The sequence below is a fragment of the Natrix helvetica genome (genome assembly GCF_964273705.1).
Source record: "Natrix helvetica genome assembly, chromosome: 2".
Taxonomy (NCBI): Eukaryota; Metazoa; Chordata; class Lepidosauria; order Squamata; family Natricidae; genus Natrix; species Natrix helvetica.
This window is the reverse complement of record NC_138552.1, coordinates 2,664,577-2,683,510: the sequence shown is the minus strand read 5'-3', so window position 1 is coordinate 2,683,510 and position 18,934 is coordinate 2,664,577. Positions and strand designations below refer to the sequence as shown.

General features: G+C 48.8%; 1 protein-coding gene across 1 annotated transcript in view; it reads right to left on the bottom strand.

The window, feature by feature from the left end:
- LOC309385752 (maestro heat-like repeat family member 5) overlaps positions 1-18,105 on the bottom strand; it is a gene marked incomplete at both ends in the record, with an annotated part of 39,353 nt that extends 21,248 nt beyond the window's left edge. Inside the window, 9 exons of the mRNA XM_081940456.1 lie at positions 1,061-1,161; positions 1,287-1,431; positions 3,637-3,772; positions 4,502-4,581; positions 5,693-5,812; positions 6,633-6,782; positions 14,063-14,170; positions 16,736-16,872; positions 17,685-18,105. Of these exons, the coding sequence (XP_081796582.1) occupies positions 1,061-1,161; positions 1,287-1,431; positions 3,637-3,772; positions 4,502-4,581; positions 5,693-5,812; positions 6,633-6,782; positions 14,063-14,170; positions 16,736-16,872; positions 17,685-18,105 (1,398 nt within the window). The remainder of the gene's footprint in view (positions 1-1,060; positions 1,162-1,286; positions 1,432-3,636; positions 3,773-4,501; positions 4,582-5,692; positions 5,813-6,632; positions 6,783-14,062; positions 14,171-16,735; positions 16,873-17,684) is intronic.
- Between the last annotated feature and the right edge of the window lie 829 nt (positions 18,106-18,934).

The following is an 18,934-nucleotide window of genomic DNA, read 5'->3' as shown; positions in this document are numbered from 1 at the left end:
AAGCCAACACAGTTCTAGGCTGCATCAACAGAGGGATAGAATCAACATCACACCAAGTGTTAATACCATTTTATAATGCCTTGGTAAGGCCACACTTGGAATACTGCATTCAATTTTGGTCGCCACGATGTAGAAAAAATGTGGAGACTCTAGAAAGAGTGCAGAGAAGAGCAACAAAGATGATTAGGGGACTGGAGACTAAAACATATGAAGAACGGTTGCAGGAACTGGGTATGTCTAGCTTAAGAGAAAGAAGGACTAGGGGAGACATGATAGCAGTGTTCTCAGAGGTTGCCACAAAGAAGAGGGAGTCAAACTATTCTCCAAGGCACCTGAGGGTAGAACAAGAAGCAATGGGTAGAAACTAATCAAGGAGAGAAGCAACTTAGAACTGAGGAGAAACTTCCTGACAGTTAGAACAATTAATCAGTGGAACAGCTTGCCTCCAGAAGTTGTGAATGCCCCAACACTGGAAGTCTTTAAGAAGATGTTGTCTGAAACGGTATAGGGCCTTGATGGCGAACCTATGGCATGCGTACCACAAGTGGCACGCAGAGCCATTTGTCAGGGCACGGGAGGCACTTGCGCGCGCTGGCCAACTGAGTTCACCTTTTTAAAAGCTATTTTTCACCTTCCCCAGGCTCCAGAGGCTTTATAGGAGCCTGAGGAGGGCGAAAAGAGCCTTCCCCCGCCCCCCCCGGAAGCTTCAGGGTCCGTCCGGAGGCTTCCCTGATGCCTTCGGAGCGCTTAAAACCACCGTCCGAGCAACCCGGAAGACTTCCGGGTTGCTCGGAGGGTAGTTTTAAGCGTTCCAAAGGCTTCAGGGACCGTCTGGACGGCGGAGGGAGGGGGGACTCTATAGCCTTCCTGCCATTCGTCCTGCACAAGAATCCGTCCCCTCAGGGCTTTGTGCATGCGTCGCAAGGGTTAAGCCAAAAGGGAGGGGAAGGGGGACGGGGAAAGCGAAGGGGGCTTTGTTGGCCTCCTTCTCCTTCTCCTCCTTTCCCTCTCCGGCTCGAACGCGGCACTGGGGCCCGGCAGGCAGTGAACGAGTCGGAACCTGCCGACCGGAGGAAGAGGGCAAGAGGCGGGTCCCATGAACGGCGGCAGCAGCAGCGGCAGCGGCAGCAATAGTCAAAACTCGGCGGCGGGCCACCCGTGCTGGAAGACAAAGGAGGAGAAAGGTGGCAGGCAGCCGAGCTCCGAGGACGGAGGCGCGCGCGGGTCTGAGCACGATGCGGCGTGGGGCCGTCCGAGGCTGGGTTCGAGGCGGCTATGCGGCCTGCCTGGCATGGCGTGGCTAGAGGAGGAGGAGGAGGAGGAGGCGAGGGCAGCGCAGCCAGGGCCCGACGGACTTCTCTTCGGCCGAGCCCGTCCTGGCGGCGGCGGTGGCGGCGATGTGAAGGCCAGGCCCTGGTGAGCGTGCCGAGGCTAGTTGGAGCGGCGCAAGAACACCGGGCCCGAGGCGCCGCACGTCGGAGGCGATCTGGGCCCGGGCGATGGAGATGCACGTCTCGTGCCTGTTCAGGGACCGTCCCCAGGCTTCCCTGAAGCCTTCGGAGCAGTGTTAAGCATTCCGAAGGCTTCAGGGAAGCCTCCGGACGTTCCCTGAAGCCTCCGAAGGGCCTCCAGGGGACGGGGGAGGCTCTTTTCGCCCTCCCCAGGCTCCTATAAAGACTCTGGAGCCTGCGGAGGGCGAAAAAAGCATATAAAAATTGGGGGGCGCATTTTGCGCGCATGCGCACTGGGGGGGCACGTTGCATTATGGGTGCGGCACACCCGCACATGACCCCCCGCGCTTCCCCCACTTGTGGCACGCGAGCCAAAAAGGGTTCGCCATCGCAGGTATAGGGTTTCCTGCCAATGCAGGGGGTTGAACTAGAAGACCTCCAAGGTCCCTTCCAACTCTGCTATTGTATTGTATTGTTTGCTGAGAGTGATAGTAGGAAGAGCACAAGTTGTTTATACAGGTGCTTTTTGGGAGTTCCATCACTAGCTATTGGAGGGAAGACAACATTTTGACTTGAAAGATAATAAATGAACCTGTTTGAAGTTTATTAAAATAGCCTTGAATCCTATAGTAGCAGTGCCTGCAAAAATTGGAAGACTGGCGCCGCAGGAAAAAGAAACTGTAACATTGCAAATGATTATGTTTGAAATTCAAAATCTATTAGTTGTGACAGAGAGAATTGAAAAGAGATTGGAGAATATGGAATATAAAACAGAAAAATCTGATGGAGAAACTGAGGATGTTTATCAAATGAAGAATGTGGAGAACAGAGTTCAAAAAATGGAAGAAAAAAATGAGCAAAGAGATAAGAAAACTGTGGACACTGACAACAAAGTGAGCGTGGTTGGTAATGGCAAGAGTGGAATATGGAAAGGGGAGATAGATCGATTGGAACTCTACCCCAGACTTCAAAGCACAGAAGAAGAAAGGAGAGAAAAATTGACGGAGATACGAAGAGAAATCTTGACAGCAGCACCATTGATAACCAAAGATAGGCTGATGAAAAGATCAGATGCTGGGTTTCAAGCTTTTATGAGATACGAAAGGAAAACACGTTGCGAAGAGAAGCTCATACAAGATTTATTAAGAAAGTAACTAGAATATTAATGCTGCATATAATAAATATAATATAATAAATATAATGTATAATAAAAACTAAGCTTAATTTAGTTTACTAGTAGTATGTATATGTATGTATAAAATATTATGTATTTTATACATAAAATGAAGCAACAATAGCTATAGTTAAATAATGATTAATAATGATAACAATACATATAGATATATTAGTTTGATAATATGAAATTTTATATAAACAACAAATGGAGAATATGAGAGGAGGTTTAAAAGCTTTATCTAGAATATGTTATAAAGATGTATTGGGATTGGATGATTTAATAGAATGTTATCATATAATCCTATTCTAGATTTTGAATATTATATATAAAATGACGTAAAAACAATTACAGTCAAATTAAGGTTGAGATATAATAAACGTGATATACATGAATATAGGTGAATTTAAAATATGCGATTTGATATGAAAAGCTGGTGATGACTATGGAAGAGATGCATGGAAGAACTGTAACCAACTGACACACTTTCTACAATTTGTAATGCAAGATGGCTTTTTTATTTTTATGTTTATTTGTCTTTGTTCAAAAATAAATAAAAATTGTTTTAAAAAAATCTGAATCAGTTGCTAAGCATTTGAATTCTGAGGGTTATCTGAGACTAGCTAGGAATCATAGCTTGTGCCTGCAGACCATGGTTGCTCTGCCCCACCATGGCCCTTCTTTTGTTGGGGGGGCAAAGGTGGGAGGTGGGAATTGATCTTGAGAAGATCCTTCAAACAGAAGATAAAAGAGAAGTGGAGGAAGAGAGAAAAGATGGGGAGGAAAAACCCCTGGAGATGTTTAGGGCTTCAAAATAGGGAGTCCTGGGATCCAAAAACATAGAACGAGAAGGGGAAGCAGACTTTCAAGACCAAAGAGGAAGCGACTGGCCAAGGGGACCTTTGGCTCGAGGGATGGATCCAGGGCTGTTGAGGAGATCGGGAATCCTGCTCACTGCATCCTTGTTTCCAGGTGGATCCCCTATTGCTTTGCTCCATCTAGACTGCTCACCTGAGATTGAGGTGAATAGGTCTGGCTATCTGTTTTAATTTTGGACACCTTGATAGCTGGCAACGATAACACCTTCCGGATGCTTTGTTTGACCAATTTAGACCTCACTTCGGAATTCAAGGGAGGCTTCATACGGCTGATGAAAGACAAGAAAAGAGGAGGGGGGGTGAGGAGATTCTGGACTCAGAGGACTAAAAGGGACCTTGGAGATCTTCTACTCCAACCCTTGCTTGATAGTCCTTAAACCATCCCAGTCATATGGTTGTTCTCTCTTTTCTTGAAAACCTTGAGTGATGGAGAGAACACAACTTCTGGAGACAATCCCTTCCACTGATTGATTGTTCTCAGTGTAAGAAAATGTCTCCTGGATCTCGATCTCTCTCTCTCTCTCTCTCTCTCTCACTCACTCTCACTCTCACTCACTCACTCTCACTCACTCTCACTTTCACTCACTCTCTCTCTCCCTCACACACACACACCCTCCCTCCCTCTCTCCCTCTCTCTCTCTCTCTCTCCATCCATCTCTCCATCCATTTATCCATCCATCCCACCACAGCCCTGATGTGTCCCTCAATGAAATGGAGTTTGAACTCCTACTCTCCTGGATCTATCTATCTATCTATCTATCTATCTATCTATCTATCTATCTATCTATCTATTATCCCTCCCTCCCTCCCTCCCTCTCTCTCTTTCTCCATCCATCTATCCATCCATACCACCCCAGCCTCGATGTGTCCCTGAATGAAATGGGGTTTGACACCCCCTGCTCTAGAGCATGTTGACTTGCCACGGAAATCCCATCACTTGGTCCAACTCCAAGCTCCTCCCCAGCTGGTGGGAAGATGAGGGTGGGGCAGGTACGTACCTTATGCAGGTAATGGTGACGATGGCTTGATGGAGAACTATGACGGACAGGGTTCTTTCGGGCTCATCTTCAATGACTTCCTGATAGGAAAAGGAAAGAAAGAAAGCTCCTGAGATGTGGCCACCATCCAGCTGGCACTACTCCCATCCCTACGCCTTTCCTGGTTGACAGGGGAAGTCCTCAACTTACAACTGCTCACTTAGCCACCATTTAAAGTTATGAAGGATTCTCTCCAGGATCCCTCTTAGAACCAAGGGTAAATTTCCTGCCAGAACAATTAACCAGTGGAACAACTTTCCTCCAGAAGCTGTGAATGCTCCAACATTGGAAGTGTTAAAGAAGAGATTGGATAGCCATTTGTCTGAAGTGGTGTAGGGTTTCCTGGCTGGACTAGAGGACCTCCAAGGCACCTTCCAACTTGGTTCTTCTAATTCTGATACCCAAGGACTACTTATGACCCAGATTTGAAGTTCTGAGAGGCTCTTCTTCCTCAGCGATCAGAGGATCATATTTTGGTCTCTTGGCAACCAGCCAGCATTGATGGCAGTTTGCAGTGTCCCCTGACCATGGTTTAAGTCAGGGATGGGTAACTAGGGTCTCACTACGACCTGTGAACTTTAACTCCCAGAATCCCTGAAGGCTGGAGAATTCTGGGAGTTGAATCCACCGTTCTTAAAGTTATACATTTACGCCCTCTTCCATTCTGGACATTGGCTGTGTCGTTTCTTCTAGAAAGTCTCAATGCCTTTTTTTTCTTCTTTCTTCCCCTAATTTCCCATTTCTATTGGTCATTCTACTTTATATATTAAATATCTGTCTATCTATCTCTCTCTATCCATCCATATCTATATATCTCATTTATCTATCTATTATCTATCTATCCATCCATCCATCCATCCACTCACCCATCCACCTACCTACCTACCTACCTTGATTTAAAAATAAACACTAATAATAAAAACAATGGGGAAGCCAGATTCATGAAACAACCGTGCGACTAATTTAATGGCAGTGATTCGGCTAACAACTGTGGAAAGAGAAGTCGTACAATGGGGCAGAATTCACTTAACAGCCGTCCCACTTAGCAAAAGAATAATTTGGGGCCCACATGACTGGAATTCAATTCAGTTCAAATTCTCTTTCAAACCTAAAGGCGCCCAGGAGCACCTGCCCCTCCCCCTCCCCACTTACGATGATCTTGAGGACCAATTCCTGTTTCTGGGGTAGATGGAGGTCTTGCCTCCTGCTGAGGGCAGCCGCTTTGGTGACCATGATGATGGACCTCATGAAGGCTTTCTTCAGGCCTTCGTCCTAGGAAACCCAAGTGGGAAGAGGGTGGGGTGAGAAGACAGCAGGAGGAAGAGGGTGCATCTATTTATTTCAACAATTACGTAGCCGACCGTCTTTTCTTGAACTCCAGGGGGCTCCCAATCAAAATATCCCCTGGACATTCTGGGTGCTAGTCCTGCCTTAGGCATGAGAGGCAGCCGAGAGACTTTGGGCCAATCACCAGGAGATGGAGTGTTCTAGTCCCACTATAGCCATGAAAGCCAACTGTCTGAGCCAATCACCAGGAGACTGTGAGTTCTAGTACTGGCTTCAGCACGAGAGCCAGCTGGGTGACTCCACATCTGGCCCAGTTCTTCTCTCTCAATCCAACACACGTCACAGGGTTGTTGTGGTTGTGTGAAAAGGAAGAAAGAGGATAATGCGCTGCCTTGAGTGTAATGAATGTGGCATGACCATAGATAAGGAAACCACTAGCATTTCATCATCTCCAGGGCAATTGGAACAGGAAGCAGATCGAAATGGGAGGCATAACTGGGGGCTGGAGGTCACCTGTTGAGCCCAGATTCTCCCCAGCAAACTCTGAGGACTGCAGTCAGGTTGTCCTGGTTCACTAAAAGGGGCGATTTGTAGCTCAGGGTTGAACTGTGGAGCCCTTGGTGCTCCCTGAACTTTGTTTTGTTTTTTTACAGACGTTTCTTATATTTTTTCACCATCAATTGAGATCCAGATAAGCAGGGATTAACCCCAGACAAACAAGGCAGAATTAAACAAAAGATCAAGGAACTAGCAAGAGGAAAACTACAGTTCTGACAGCACTGACAGAGGGTGGAAACCAGCCTACCTTGTTCATGGTGGCGTACTGGACGAGAATTTCGGACACGATGGGTTGGATGAAAACACCCAGGTCTTCAGGGGAGGCTCCCTGGGCTGCTTGTCCATAGCAGAGCATTAATGTTGTTCTAATCCGTCTGTCAGAGAGATATTGTGAGTCCTGCCAGGACAAAGACGAGGGTGTCAAACTCTTTTCCAGAGCACCAGAAGACAAGACAAGAAGCCATGGATGGAAACTGATGGAGATTCTTAGTCATCCAGGTCATGGTTGTCCCAAAGGGGCTTTTTCCAAAGGGAACAGGACTTGTTTTTTCCTTGAAGAGGTTTCGCTTCTCATCAAAGAAGCTTCTTTAGTTCTGCCTGAAGCTTCTTCACTTCTGACTTCGGTCAAAACAGAAGAAGCTTCCTGCATGAGAAGCGAAATGTCTTCAAGGTCAAACAAAGTCCAAGCCCTTTGAAAAAGCACCTTTGGGTCTACTTGAGATGTTTGTTGGGCAACTCATGATCTTCTCTAGATTTATAAAATAGTCCTCTGGCAGATGGAGGTGGACAATTTCCAGCCCCACCTACAATCTCAGTGCTGGTCTCAGGTCTTTGAGATGTATGACCAGTCTGAAGAGAGCAGATGGCCTGGAGCATCCGTCCTTCTAAACACCTTGGACTTTCCTTCCCAGAATCCCCCAGCCTTCTTCTCTACTGAGTTTTGGACCTTGGAACCCCATCCCTGGTCTTACCTCAATGGATCCTTCCAAGACAGAAGGTCTCTTGGGCTCTGTGGTATTACCGACCTCCCCGAGGACCAGGAGAATTTCTGGCAGATGATGGAATGCAGCGAGGCGGATTGTCTCCGAGATTCCCTAGGCAAAGCGATGCTTGTGAATTACGACATTTGCACATTTTCTTTTTTTTATCTTCCTATTCCTCTTCCTCCTCCTATTTGCAAACCCCAGGCCCTTCTAGCACTGATGAAATTACCTAACTGGGTAATAAAATGTCTGCAAGAATGCAACCAAGCACAGAGAGCACCAAGGACTCCACAGTCTTCTTCCTCCTCTTCCTCCTCCTCCAAAACCCCCACAGTTCTCCTCCTCCTCCCCTCCTTCTTCTTCCTCCCCTCCTCCTCCTCCCTCCTCCTCCTCCTCCTCCCTCCCCCTCCTCTCCTATTCCCTCCTCCTCCCTTCACCTCCCCTCTGCAAAACCTGTTCCCTTCTAGAACTGATGAAATGACCGAGTTGGGTCGCAAAAGGTCTGCATTTCTTGCAACCAAGCTCAGAGAGCACCAAGGACCCCACAAAGTTGGAGGCCTCAGCCCGCGCAGGCAGCCCACCCCCACTAACCTCTCTGTCCGTCTCGTCTGCAAGTGAGAATGCCAGAAGATTTTTGAGGTGGTCTTTTACAAGATCTTTCTGTTTTGTATTCCTCAACTTTAAGCCATAGTATTTATATAGGTTTATCTGAAGATTGGAAAAAGTGTGCGTGAGTCTGAGGGAACTCCACCCATCATCCAGGAAAAGGAAGCATAGGACAAAGAATGATCAGAAAAGGACCAAGTGTGGTCAAGCACAGGGCCATTTCCAAATAAGCATCGCTTACTTGCCATGGCCAACTCAGCAGGGAACAAGAGTTACACTAAAATCAGTGTTCCAATATCTCAGGGGTGGCCCCAAAGAAGAGGGGGTCAACCTGTTCTCCAAGGGACCAGAAGTCAGCACAAGAAGCAACAGATGGAAACTTATCAAGGAGACAACCAACCTAGTAAAAACCTTTTTGTTAGATATTAACATATATCGTGGAAAGTCTCCTCTCTGGTCCGCTGCTACAGCGGGAAACAGGTATCGTTCTGATTGGTCGAGGGGCGTACCCTATCCCTATAAAAGGGGAACCCTCTGACCACAGAGCAAGCTGGATCACTACTACTATTAATAAAGAGCTGTTAAGTCACTTCATGTCCGCAGTCTGTTCTCTCGTTGCCCAGATCTAACATTGGCGACGAGGGTGGGATCGAGAGGCAGATAGGACGAAGAACGCTACTACGCTACTCCAGAATCTCCGGATTTGATCCAGCCCAGGAATTCGGAAGAAATTCCGGCAGCCATCTCGGTCACCGCAGCGCGGCAAATTCAAACGAGAGAAGATGGCGATGCACACTCCCCCCGCTCCATTCGACCCAGCGAACGATGAGTGGGAAGCCTTCATGATTCGCTTCGAGTGTTTTCTCGAAGCGAACGAATACACGGGGATCACCGACGCCCGGAAGAAAAACATCTTCCTCGGCTACTGCGGGAAAGAAGTCTTCAACACGGCCAGAGACCTCACCGCGCCTACTCCGATACAGGCAGTATCATGGACGGCGTTGCAACAGGCTCTACAGACCCATTGCGCGCCAAAACCTTCCCGCCATGTTTGCCGCAAGGAATTCAACACACGGAACCAGAAAGCGGGAGAATCAATCAATCAATATGTTGCAGCCCTGCGTAAAGCAGCAACTCACTGCGAGTTCAGGGATCTGGACGAGCATATCTTAGCGCAGCTTATCTGTGGGTTAAGAGACATTTCACTACAAAAGAAGCTGTTGGCAAACCCGAATTTAACCCTACAGATAGCTCTAAACGAAGCAAGAGCGTCAGAGTCAGCGGAGAAATCATCGGTAACCATACAACAAGGTTTCAGCGTAAATCAGCCAGAACCAAGGCAAACCAGAGTTCACTACGAGGACACAAGCCCCGACTACGAGGATCCCGAGTTCGAGGACAGTCACCTGATGCGGAGCAGTCACATGAGGCCTGGGGGGAGACCCGGATTCCGTTTGCCGCCCTGCGCAAGTTGCGGAGGGAATCACCCCAGGTCTACCTGTAGGTTCAGGAACGTTGTTTGTTCGCACTGCAACAAACTTGGGCACATCGCACAAATGTGCCGGAGCGAAGTCCCTGCCTCACGGCAGCCACCCATGTACCGCCAACAGAAGCCCAACCCAGGGGCTTGGCGAAATCAAAAAGGGCGCCCAGAGAGAAATCCACAAGTGTTTACCCAGAGAGAAAATTCCCAAAGAGCTGAGCGAGCGTATCCCCAGAGAGATTACACACAAGGAGCTGAGCGAGCGTATTCCCAGAGAGACTACACACAAAGAGCTGAGAGAGTGTTCTATCAAGACGCTCAACGAGAGTATTTTCAGGATACAGATGATGAGATAGAGTTGACCCAGAGAGAGGAATTGCAAACGTATCTCACAACAATAAGCCAGGTCCGCATCAAGCGGCCTAAAAAGCTGAAAGTCACAGTCCTCTTGGAGGGCTCACCTTGCGAGCTGGAAGTTGACACAGGATCGTCCCTGACGATCATTTCATGGGCATCCATGAAACAGGCTATCCCTAGCCTCAAAAAGAGCCAACTATGCGCTGCAGACATCCTGCTACGAGACTACCAGGGGAACCGAGTCCCCATCGTGGGCCAAGGCACGTTCCAGATCCGTTTCAAGGACATCGTAGCCCAGCTGCCCGTGACCATCGCCAGCGCACCATTACAAAACCTCCTAGGACTGGATTGGTTTGAATCCTTGGGGCTAGAAGTCACCGGAATCAACGCCGTAGGAAACAGCAGCGCTGAACAGATTTTTAAGGAGTTCGAGGATGTGTTCAGCCCCGGTCATGGTAAGTATGTGGGTAAACCTATCTCATTCAATTTAGACCCCAAAGTGGCGCCAATCCGACTTAAACCGAGACGAGTGCCTTTTGCACTCCGCCCAAAAATAGATAAGGAAATAGATAAGTTAGTGGAGCAAGGAGTCCTTGAGCCGGTGGATCACGCGCGCTGGGAAACGCCCATTGTGACCCCAGTCAAACCAGACGGATCAGTCCGCATCTGCGCGGACTATAAATGCACAATTAATGTCGCGCTACAACAAAGCGCATATCCTGTGCCTGTAGTACAGCACTTATTGCACTCGTTGGGGCCAGGAAAGGTATTTGCTAAATTAGACATGGCACAAGCTTACCAGCAGCTGCCCGTAGATAGCGCCACAGCGGAGGCCCAAACTATAGTGACGCATAGAGGAGCATTCAAATGCAACCGGCTACAATTCGGTGTGAGTATTGCTCCAGTATTGTTCCAGAGCGTCATGGAACGGCTTTTGCAAGGGATACCGGGAGTCGTCCCCTATTTTGACGACATCTTGGTGTCCGCTGCAAACGAGGAGCAATTAAATAAAAGAGTCAGAACTGTTTTGGCCAGAATCAGAGAAAAGGGTCTCCGCCTCAAAAAGGAAAAATGCCAAATTAACGTGCCTAGCGTAGAATTCCTGGGTTATAGAATCGATGGTCAGGGAATACACCCCACTTCAAAGAAAATTAAGGCGATCCAGGACGCCCCCACACCACGGAATCAGACCGAGTTGCAGGCCTTCCTCGGACTACTTAACTTCTACAGCGTTTTTCTGAGACAGAAGGCGACCGTTGCTGAGCCACTACACCGTCTACTCCAGAGGAACACACCATGGAAATGGGGACGATCCGAAGCAGCAGCTTTTGCCGGAGTAAAGCGCCTGCTCACCACTGACTCGCTGTTAGTCCAATACAGCCAGACACTACCGCTGGTATTGACCTGTGACGCATCACCTTTTGGAGTTGGCGCAGTCCTCAGCCACCGGATGCCAGACGGAAAAGAAGTACCCATCGCCTTCTACTCCAGGACTCTTTCATCGGCCGAGAGGAATTATAGCCAGATGGACAGGGAAGCGCTAGCTGCTGTAGCTGGAGTAAAATGTTTCCACGAATACCTCTACGGCCGCGATTTTGAACTGATTACAGATCACAAACCGCTGTTGGGACTTTTGGCGGGAAACCGCCCCACTCCAGTCTCCCTTTCTCCACGCATGACCAGGTGGACTGTTTTCCTGGCTGCGTACTCATACAAGTTAATTCATCGACCGGGCTCCACTCTAGGACACGCAGACGCACTCAGCCGTTGCCCACTACCGGACCTTTTGCCAGACCCCACTCCCGAAGTACCGGTGCTGCTCATTGATTGTTTGGACTCAGGACCGGTTTCTTCCTACGATGTTGCAAGGTTTTCTTCCAAAGACAATTTAATAAAGCAAGTTCAAACTTGGGTTTGGAGGGGGTGGCCGAAGGGAAACGTGGGCCCGGAATTCAAAGTGTTTTGGTCAAAACAGGACGAACTCTCAGTGTTACAAGGTTGTTTATTGTGGGGGGATCGAGCTGTTATTCCGTATGCTTTACATGGGAATGTATTAGATGCTTTACATGTTGGTCATCCGGGGATTGTTAGGATGAAGGCGTTAGCAAGAAGTTACGTTTGGTGGCCAAACATGGACAAAGAAATAGAGGAATGGGTGGCCACTTGCGACCCATGCCAGGAATCGAGACCAGCACCCCCGGAAGCGCCCGCCACAGAATGGGAAAAGCCTAAAGCACCCTGGTCGAGAATACACATCGACTTCGCAGGGCCAGTTCAAGGTCAGACATTCCTCATAGTTGTGGATGCATACTCCAAGTGGCTAGAAGTAGTCCTAATGACTTCAACCACGGCAGAGGCAGTCATTAAGGTTCTACGGCGACTTTTCGCCACTCTTGGCCTGCCCGACCTCCTGGTCTCCGATAACGGGCCCCAGTTCACGGCCATGCAATTTGAGACATATCTAGCAGGTCAGGGAATTCGGCACGCCCTTGTCGCGCCATTCCATCCGGCATCAAATGGACAGGCGGAGAGAATGGTGCGATTCGCAAAAGAGGCCCTCGCTAGGATGGGTCCAGGTGATTGGCAAACACGCATTGACCATTACCTATTGATCCAACACATTACCCCCAACACAACGACGGGTAAGAGCCCGGCTGAACTACTCATGGGCCGCCGTCTACGGTCTCACCTGGACCGTCTTCACCCAAATTACTCTGCCACAGCTCCCCCAGACTCTACAAGCAAAATTCGGAGTTTTAGCATAGGGGATTCGGTATACACCCACAACTATGCAGGGGGGACATGGATGCCGGCAAAGGTCATTGGCATCACGGGTCCACGATCGTATCTGTTGGAACTAGAAGATGGGCGGAACTGGAAAAGGCACATCGACCAACTACGGGGTCGCCTGGCGCACTCAGATCTACGAACAGAGAACGAGAGCTACCTGCCATTGCAAAGCCAGCCACTCGAGAGCCCCAACACAGAGAACTACGACACCTGCAAGCCAAGGACAGAACAAGAGGTCGAGCACGAAACAGAACAACCCCCAAGCAACAAAAGCGAGCAGATCCCCGAATGCCAAGGCAATGAGAGCCTGCAAACGCCCAGAAACGAAACACAGAAAGAAACCGATCCTACAACTACTTCTGACCAACCCGAACTGCGACGCTCCACCCGAGTAAGGCAAACACCAACGTATCTTAAGGACTATATTACTAACCGCAACGTTCCGTCTAGGAGGGGAGGGGTGTTAGATATTAACATATATCGTGGAAAGTCTCCTCTCTGGTCCGCTGCTACAGCGGGAAACAGGTATCGTTCTGATTGGTCGAGGGGCGTACCCGATCCCTATAAAAGGGGAACCCTCCGACCACAGAGCAAGCTGGATCACTACTACTATTAATAAAGAGCTGTTAAGTCACTTCGTGTCCGCAGTCTGTTCTCTCGTTGCCCAGATCTAACACTTTTGGTAGAAGATCTTAGTAGAAGATCTCCAAGGTCCCTTCCAACTCTCTTATTATGTTATTCTGTTAGTAATCAAGGAGAGAACCAACCTGGAACTAAGGAGAAACTTCCTAACAATGAAGACAATTAACCACTGGAACAGTTTAGAGGTTGTGGGTGCTTCATCACTAGAGATTTTTAAGAAGAGATTGGACAACCATTTGCCTTAAAGGGTATAGGGTTTTCTTCTTGAGCAGGGGATTGGACTAGAAGACCTCTAAGGTCCCTTCCAACTCTCTTATTATGTTATTCTGTGACTAATAAAGGAGTGAGCCAACCTAGAACTAAGTAGAAACTTCCTAACAGTGAGAACAATTAACCAGTAGAACAGTTTGTCTCCAGAAGTTGTGGGTGCTGCATCACTTAAGGCTTTTAAGATGAATTGGACAACCGTTTGCCTGAAATGGTAAAGGATTTTCTGCTTGAGCAGGGGGTTGGACTAGAAGATCTCCAAGGCCCCCTTCCAAGTCTGTAATTCTAATGTTCATTTGTCTGTATAATATCGAAGAAATGTGGAACATAAGCATCAAAGAAAGGATGCCAAAGAAGAGACAAAATGAAATGAAAAAATGTTTAAATGATTTTTAACATTATTGGGAAGAATGAAATTGTTAAATTAACCCCTGTCAAGTCGGCTGTGATTCGTGGGCAGTGGGGAGTTGGCCACAGCAAGTTGTCCTCTTCTGACCTTGTGTGTAAGACAACTGCCACCTTAAAAGGGGGAAAGCTCAGCATATTTACCTTGTCTTTAGGCAACAAGTGGGAAGAGCTTTGTGGCATTGAAGGCTTCTGGCTGATGGGCTGCAGTCCACTGATTTTCCCCCTGGGCACTTTGTGGTCTGCAGGAATCTGCTTGGACAACAAAGACAACAAAACGGAAGCTGTGAGGAAGTGAAGGAGCAGAGGAAGGAAGAGGTTTTTGTGTGTTTCCAAAGGGAGGGTTGGTCTCCCTTCTGCCTCAGGATGCATCGGATCATTGATTCGACTTTTCTTGCTGGGACAGACACGAAGAACCTAAGAAAGACCATCCGGATTGTATCAGCTGGAGCCGAGAGAGCTTTTGAGAGGAACAGAAGGGAAAGCTCTGCTACAAATGGTGAGATGAAGAGCCTGGATTTTCTTCCTCTGTCTGGAATGGCCAGGATGCAACTGGTCTACAGAGGTTGGTAGTCCTTGATTTATCACCATTTATTGTTGGGGCCTCTCCGCCACAGTAGTCAAATCAGAGGAGGGGGAGGAGGAGGAGGAGGAGGAGGAGGAGGAGGAGGAGGAGGAGGAGGAGGAGGAGGAGGAGGAGGAGGAGGAGGTGGTGGTGGTGTGGGAGTCAATGTCAGCATTGAGGCAACCTAGGAGCTCCGAGGGGGAAGAGGGAATGGAGCTGGCAGAGAGAGAGTGACAGGGGTGGAGCCTGGGCTGTCCATCAGACCTCAGATGGAGACTCAACCCCTCTCAGATCTGGAGGTGGCTGATGAGGAAGAGGAGGAACAACTGGGCCCAGTGCCTGACGCGTGGAAGCCCAGAAGGCAAAGGAAAGGAGAGCAGTGGAAATCTATGGGCTGGTCCTTGGGACGGAAGAGCCACCGCTGCTAGCAAAGCCCCACCCTCGCTCGGGTGGATAAAGGGGGGGGGAGAGATGAAAGGTTTTCAGACTGGAGGAGAAGAAGGGGAGGAAGGGGAGGAGGAAGGATGGAAGGGGAGAAAAGAAAAGGGAGGTGGATGATGATGAGGACTATGTGGTCCTTGATGCTCTCTGAGCTTAGTTGTTTTCTTGCAGATGGTTCATGGCCCAACTAGGGAACATCATCAGTGCTAGGAGGGAGTGAAGTTTCTCTCTGTTTATACACAGGAGCTTGTCCCGAATAAGCAGGGAGCAAACATCACACTTACCAGCACTGATGATGTACAGAAGTTGGGTCATGAAATGTGTGCAACTAAAGAACCCAGTTCAGGGAGCACCAAGGGCCCCATCTTCTTCTTCCTAGCGTATTCCCATAGGTACAGTGTCCGCTTTATGGGTCATTGAGGGCCACTTTACGCCATCACCTGTGTCGCCTGGGAGAAGGCCTGCAGCTTCTATATCTTTGTTGATGCCACCTTGCCATCCCTGTTTTGGATGCCCACAAGGTCACCAGTCCTTGTCTTCTAGTTGGTAGGCAGCCTTGGCCACGGTGAAAGGTGCTCCTCTCGGGACATGTCCTTATCAGCGGAGTCGGCCTTCTCTCATCTTCTCTGTAATCGGAGCCACACCAAAATGTGGTCGAATGGTGTCATGTGTGATGTGGTCAGGAAGGGAGGTGCCCGATATGCAAGGGAGTCTTCGCATTTCCATGGCATGGAGAGAGCTTTTGCTCCCTCCTGTTGCTGCCCAGCATTCAGGGCCATACAGTGCAACAGGAGGATGGTTCTCTGGTAGGTCTTAGATTCAAGATAGATGCCAATCCGTTCTGTAACACACCAGTGAGCTCTTGCCAACGCATCCAGGGGGCATTCACCCTTGCTCGTACCTTGCCATTGATGTTCCCTTTTGTTGTGGCCCACCAGTGGAGCTGGCAGCAGAGTCGGACAGTGAGGAGGTTGGGGAGGAACATGGGCCAGTCCTGGGGGCTCAGGGAAGCTCACTGAAGCATCAGAGGCAGAGAGGGAGCTAGGCAGCAGTGAGGCAGAGGAACAGCTGGAGCCTGTTCCCAGTGTGTGCATGCGCAGAGCTGCCAGAAGACAAGAACTACTAAGAAAGCAGGGTCGACTTCTGAGTAAAGAGACACCTTGGAGGTGATTGGCCCCTCCCAGAGGAAACAAAAGAGGAGTGAAGGGGGAGGGGGCTTGTGCAGGAAACAATTCAGCCAGTCGGTCATTTCAAGAGTGGAAAGTTCTGTTTGTGACTCTAAGAGTCTCTGGGCCAAGTGTTGCCTTGCCCTGTGTTTGGAAACTGATTATCTGGCAGTTCTCCGAGGGAGATAAGGTTCATGTAGATAAATATTCCTCTGAAAGTCTGTTTGCCAAGGCTGGCTGACTCTGAATGAAAGGAATTCACAGTCGTGTCAGTAAAAGAGGTTTTGCTGGGACCAAGACTTTGCTTCATGCTTTTTAAAGAAGCCTGGGTCAGAAGACCTTTGCCTTGGAGGTGGGATCCCAGACACCCAAAAATCTCCACCTTCTTTGGATTTTCTCCATGCATTGGAAGCATTCGACGGCTGGTGACAGACTCTAAGGATCCCGTTGTCCTGATGTTGAGGCGGGGTCCGAAATGGTTGAGGTGATCATTCCATGGTCCTTCCATGCTCCTCCCACCAAGGGCCCCATCGTTCAACTGCTTCTCCAGAACCACCTTTGTCTACTTTGGGGGTCAATTATCTCCACCGGGGCAGCCCTGACTTCTGCAACCTCTGCACAAAGGACACAAATGCAGCTGCTTACCGGGAGAGGACGAAGATGTTCCAAGATAGTCTCCAACACTACCCTCTCCTCCATTGAGTCCAATATTTCTTTGATGGGTCTGACTTTGAGAGACTTCTTGCTCTCCCACAAAAACCGAAACTGTTCATCGGAGAGTTCTGGAAGGAGAGACAGGATGAGATTGAGGGGCAATTGGGTGGGAGGAGCCTTCTCGAAGGGAAGAGGGGAAAGGGGTGTAGGGGAGGGCCAGGCTGAGCCTGAGGGAGGGGTCAAACGTGTCACAAGCCTCGAGTCCCTCATCTTCATGTCCTCAGACAACCCTCTGGAGGAGGAGGAGGCCAATCAAGATATAAAACAGCATATAAAATTAGCCATGAAATACGAAGATTGATTTAGGATGACAATTTTTTTCTAAAAAGATAAGATTAAAACAGAGCTAAGAGCCAAGAGCTAAGAGGGTCTCCTCCATAACTCCCCTGCCTGATGAAGGACGGTGGCAGGATTTGGGTTTCGCTCGTCTAGAGAAAAGAAGGGCAGTATGTGTGTGTTTGTGTGTGTGTGACATGAGAGCTGTCTTCCAGTATTTGAGGGGCTGCCACAAAGAGGAGGGGGTCCACATATTTTCCAAAGCACCCCAAGGCAGGACAAGACACAATGGTTGGAAACTAATCAAAGAGAGAAGCAACCTGGAACTTCCTAACAGTGAGGACAATCAACCAGTGGAACAGCTTGCCACCAGAAGTTGTGGGTGCTCTATCATTGGAGGCTTTTGAGAAGAGACTGGACAATCACTTGTCTGATATGGTATAGGGACTCTTGCTTCAGCAGTAGGTTGGACTAGAAGACCTTCAAGGTCCCTTCCTGCTCTGTTCTGATTGATTGATTGATTGATTGATTGATAGGGTGGGATTGGCTGATGTGATAGGAGAAGGCTGGTTCCAGAGGTAGCCCAGACCTGTAGTGTAGTTACCTGGATATAAAGATAGGATGGCATCTGGGGAGCATATTGTCCCCTGGTCAAGGCTGCTCCTCTGAGCCTTTTCACTCTCGGGCCCCCTTGGCAGGGGAGGGAGCTCCTTCTGGCCGTGCTTGACCTCCAGCTGAGAAATCCTTGGAGGGATCTTAACAGTTCCTCTCTGGACCAGATTGGGCAGCCCCAGCGCTGGAAGCTGAACCTTCCTCCTTGCCTCCATTGGAGCTGGAGAAGCCTTTACCAGCAGAGGCAGGACTTCCATGGCTCGCTGAGCGGCTGAGGAAGTGAACCGGTGGGAGCCCGAGAATTGGCCTTCCCGGTTGTCCCACCGCTGCTGGTCATTATTATTATTGACTTGTAGTTGTGCCTCTTGGCTGTCCCTCTTCAGGAAGGGGAACTTTTTCCGCATGTGAGACATCCTGATAAGTGATCGCTAGACCTGGATGCAGATCAACAAGGGAGAAGGTTTGTAACTCCAGGTTGAAAAGAGGGGTCCCTGGTGATCCTCTCTGTCTGACTGACTGTCTGTCTATCACCTATCATCTATCTATCATCATCTATCATCTATCATCTATCATCTATCTATCTATCTATCTATCTATCTATCTATCTATTTATCATCTGTCATCTATCTATCTATGTCTATCTATATCTATCTATCTATCTATCTATCTATCTATCTATCTATCTATCTCTATCTCCTATCTATCTATTTATCCCGTGTTCTTCCTGGGTCAACTCAGGAAGCTCAGACTGCCCAAGGAGCTGCTTATTCTACAGAGAAATTCTTCTCCTTTGTACCTCTACAACTGTCTGGTTTGGCACCACAACCAAACCAAAACTCCGCTAGAGAGAGAAGACGGAGAGGAAGTAACAGGCAGCAGAGAGAAAGCAGAGCTGCTTAACTCAAGGCTCCACCATTCTCCTCTCCTCCCTTTGGCCTTTCTCGGTCTGCCTTCAGGGGCCATGACATCACAGCTCATTATGCCCTCATGGGGGTTACCTGAGGCCATGACCCCAGGGGCCTCCCACTCCCCCAGATAATGGGGGTGGGATATGGAGGGTCCCCTTGATAAACCCTTCCATAACATTGGCCATATCATATCTCCTACGGAATGACCCAATGGGAGGGAGGGAGGGGGCTCTCCACCTGCTGGATGTCCAAAGACCCCAACCGAGATTATGGCTGATCCACTTTATTCTTACATGGTACATGTTATATGATACATGATATATGATGCATGATA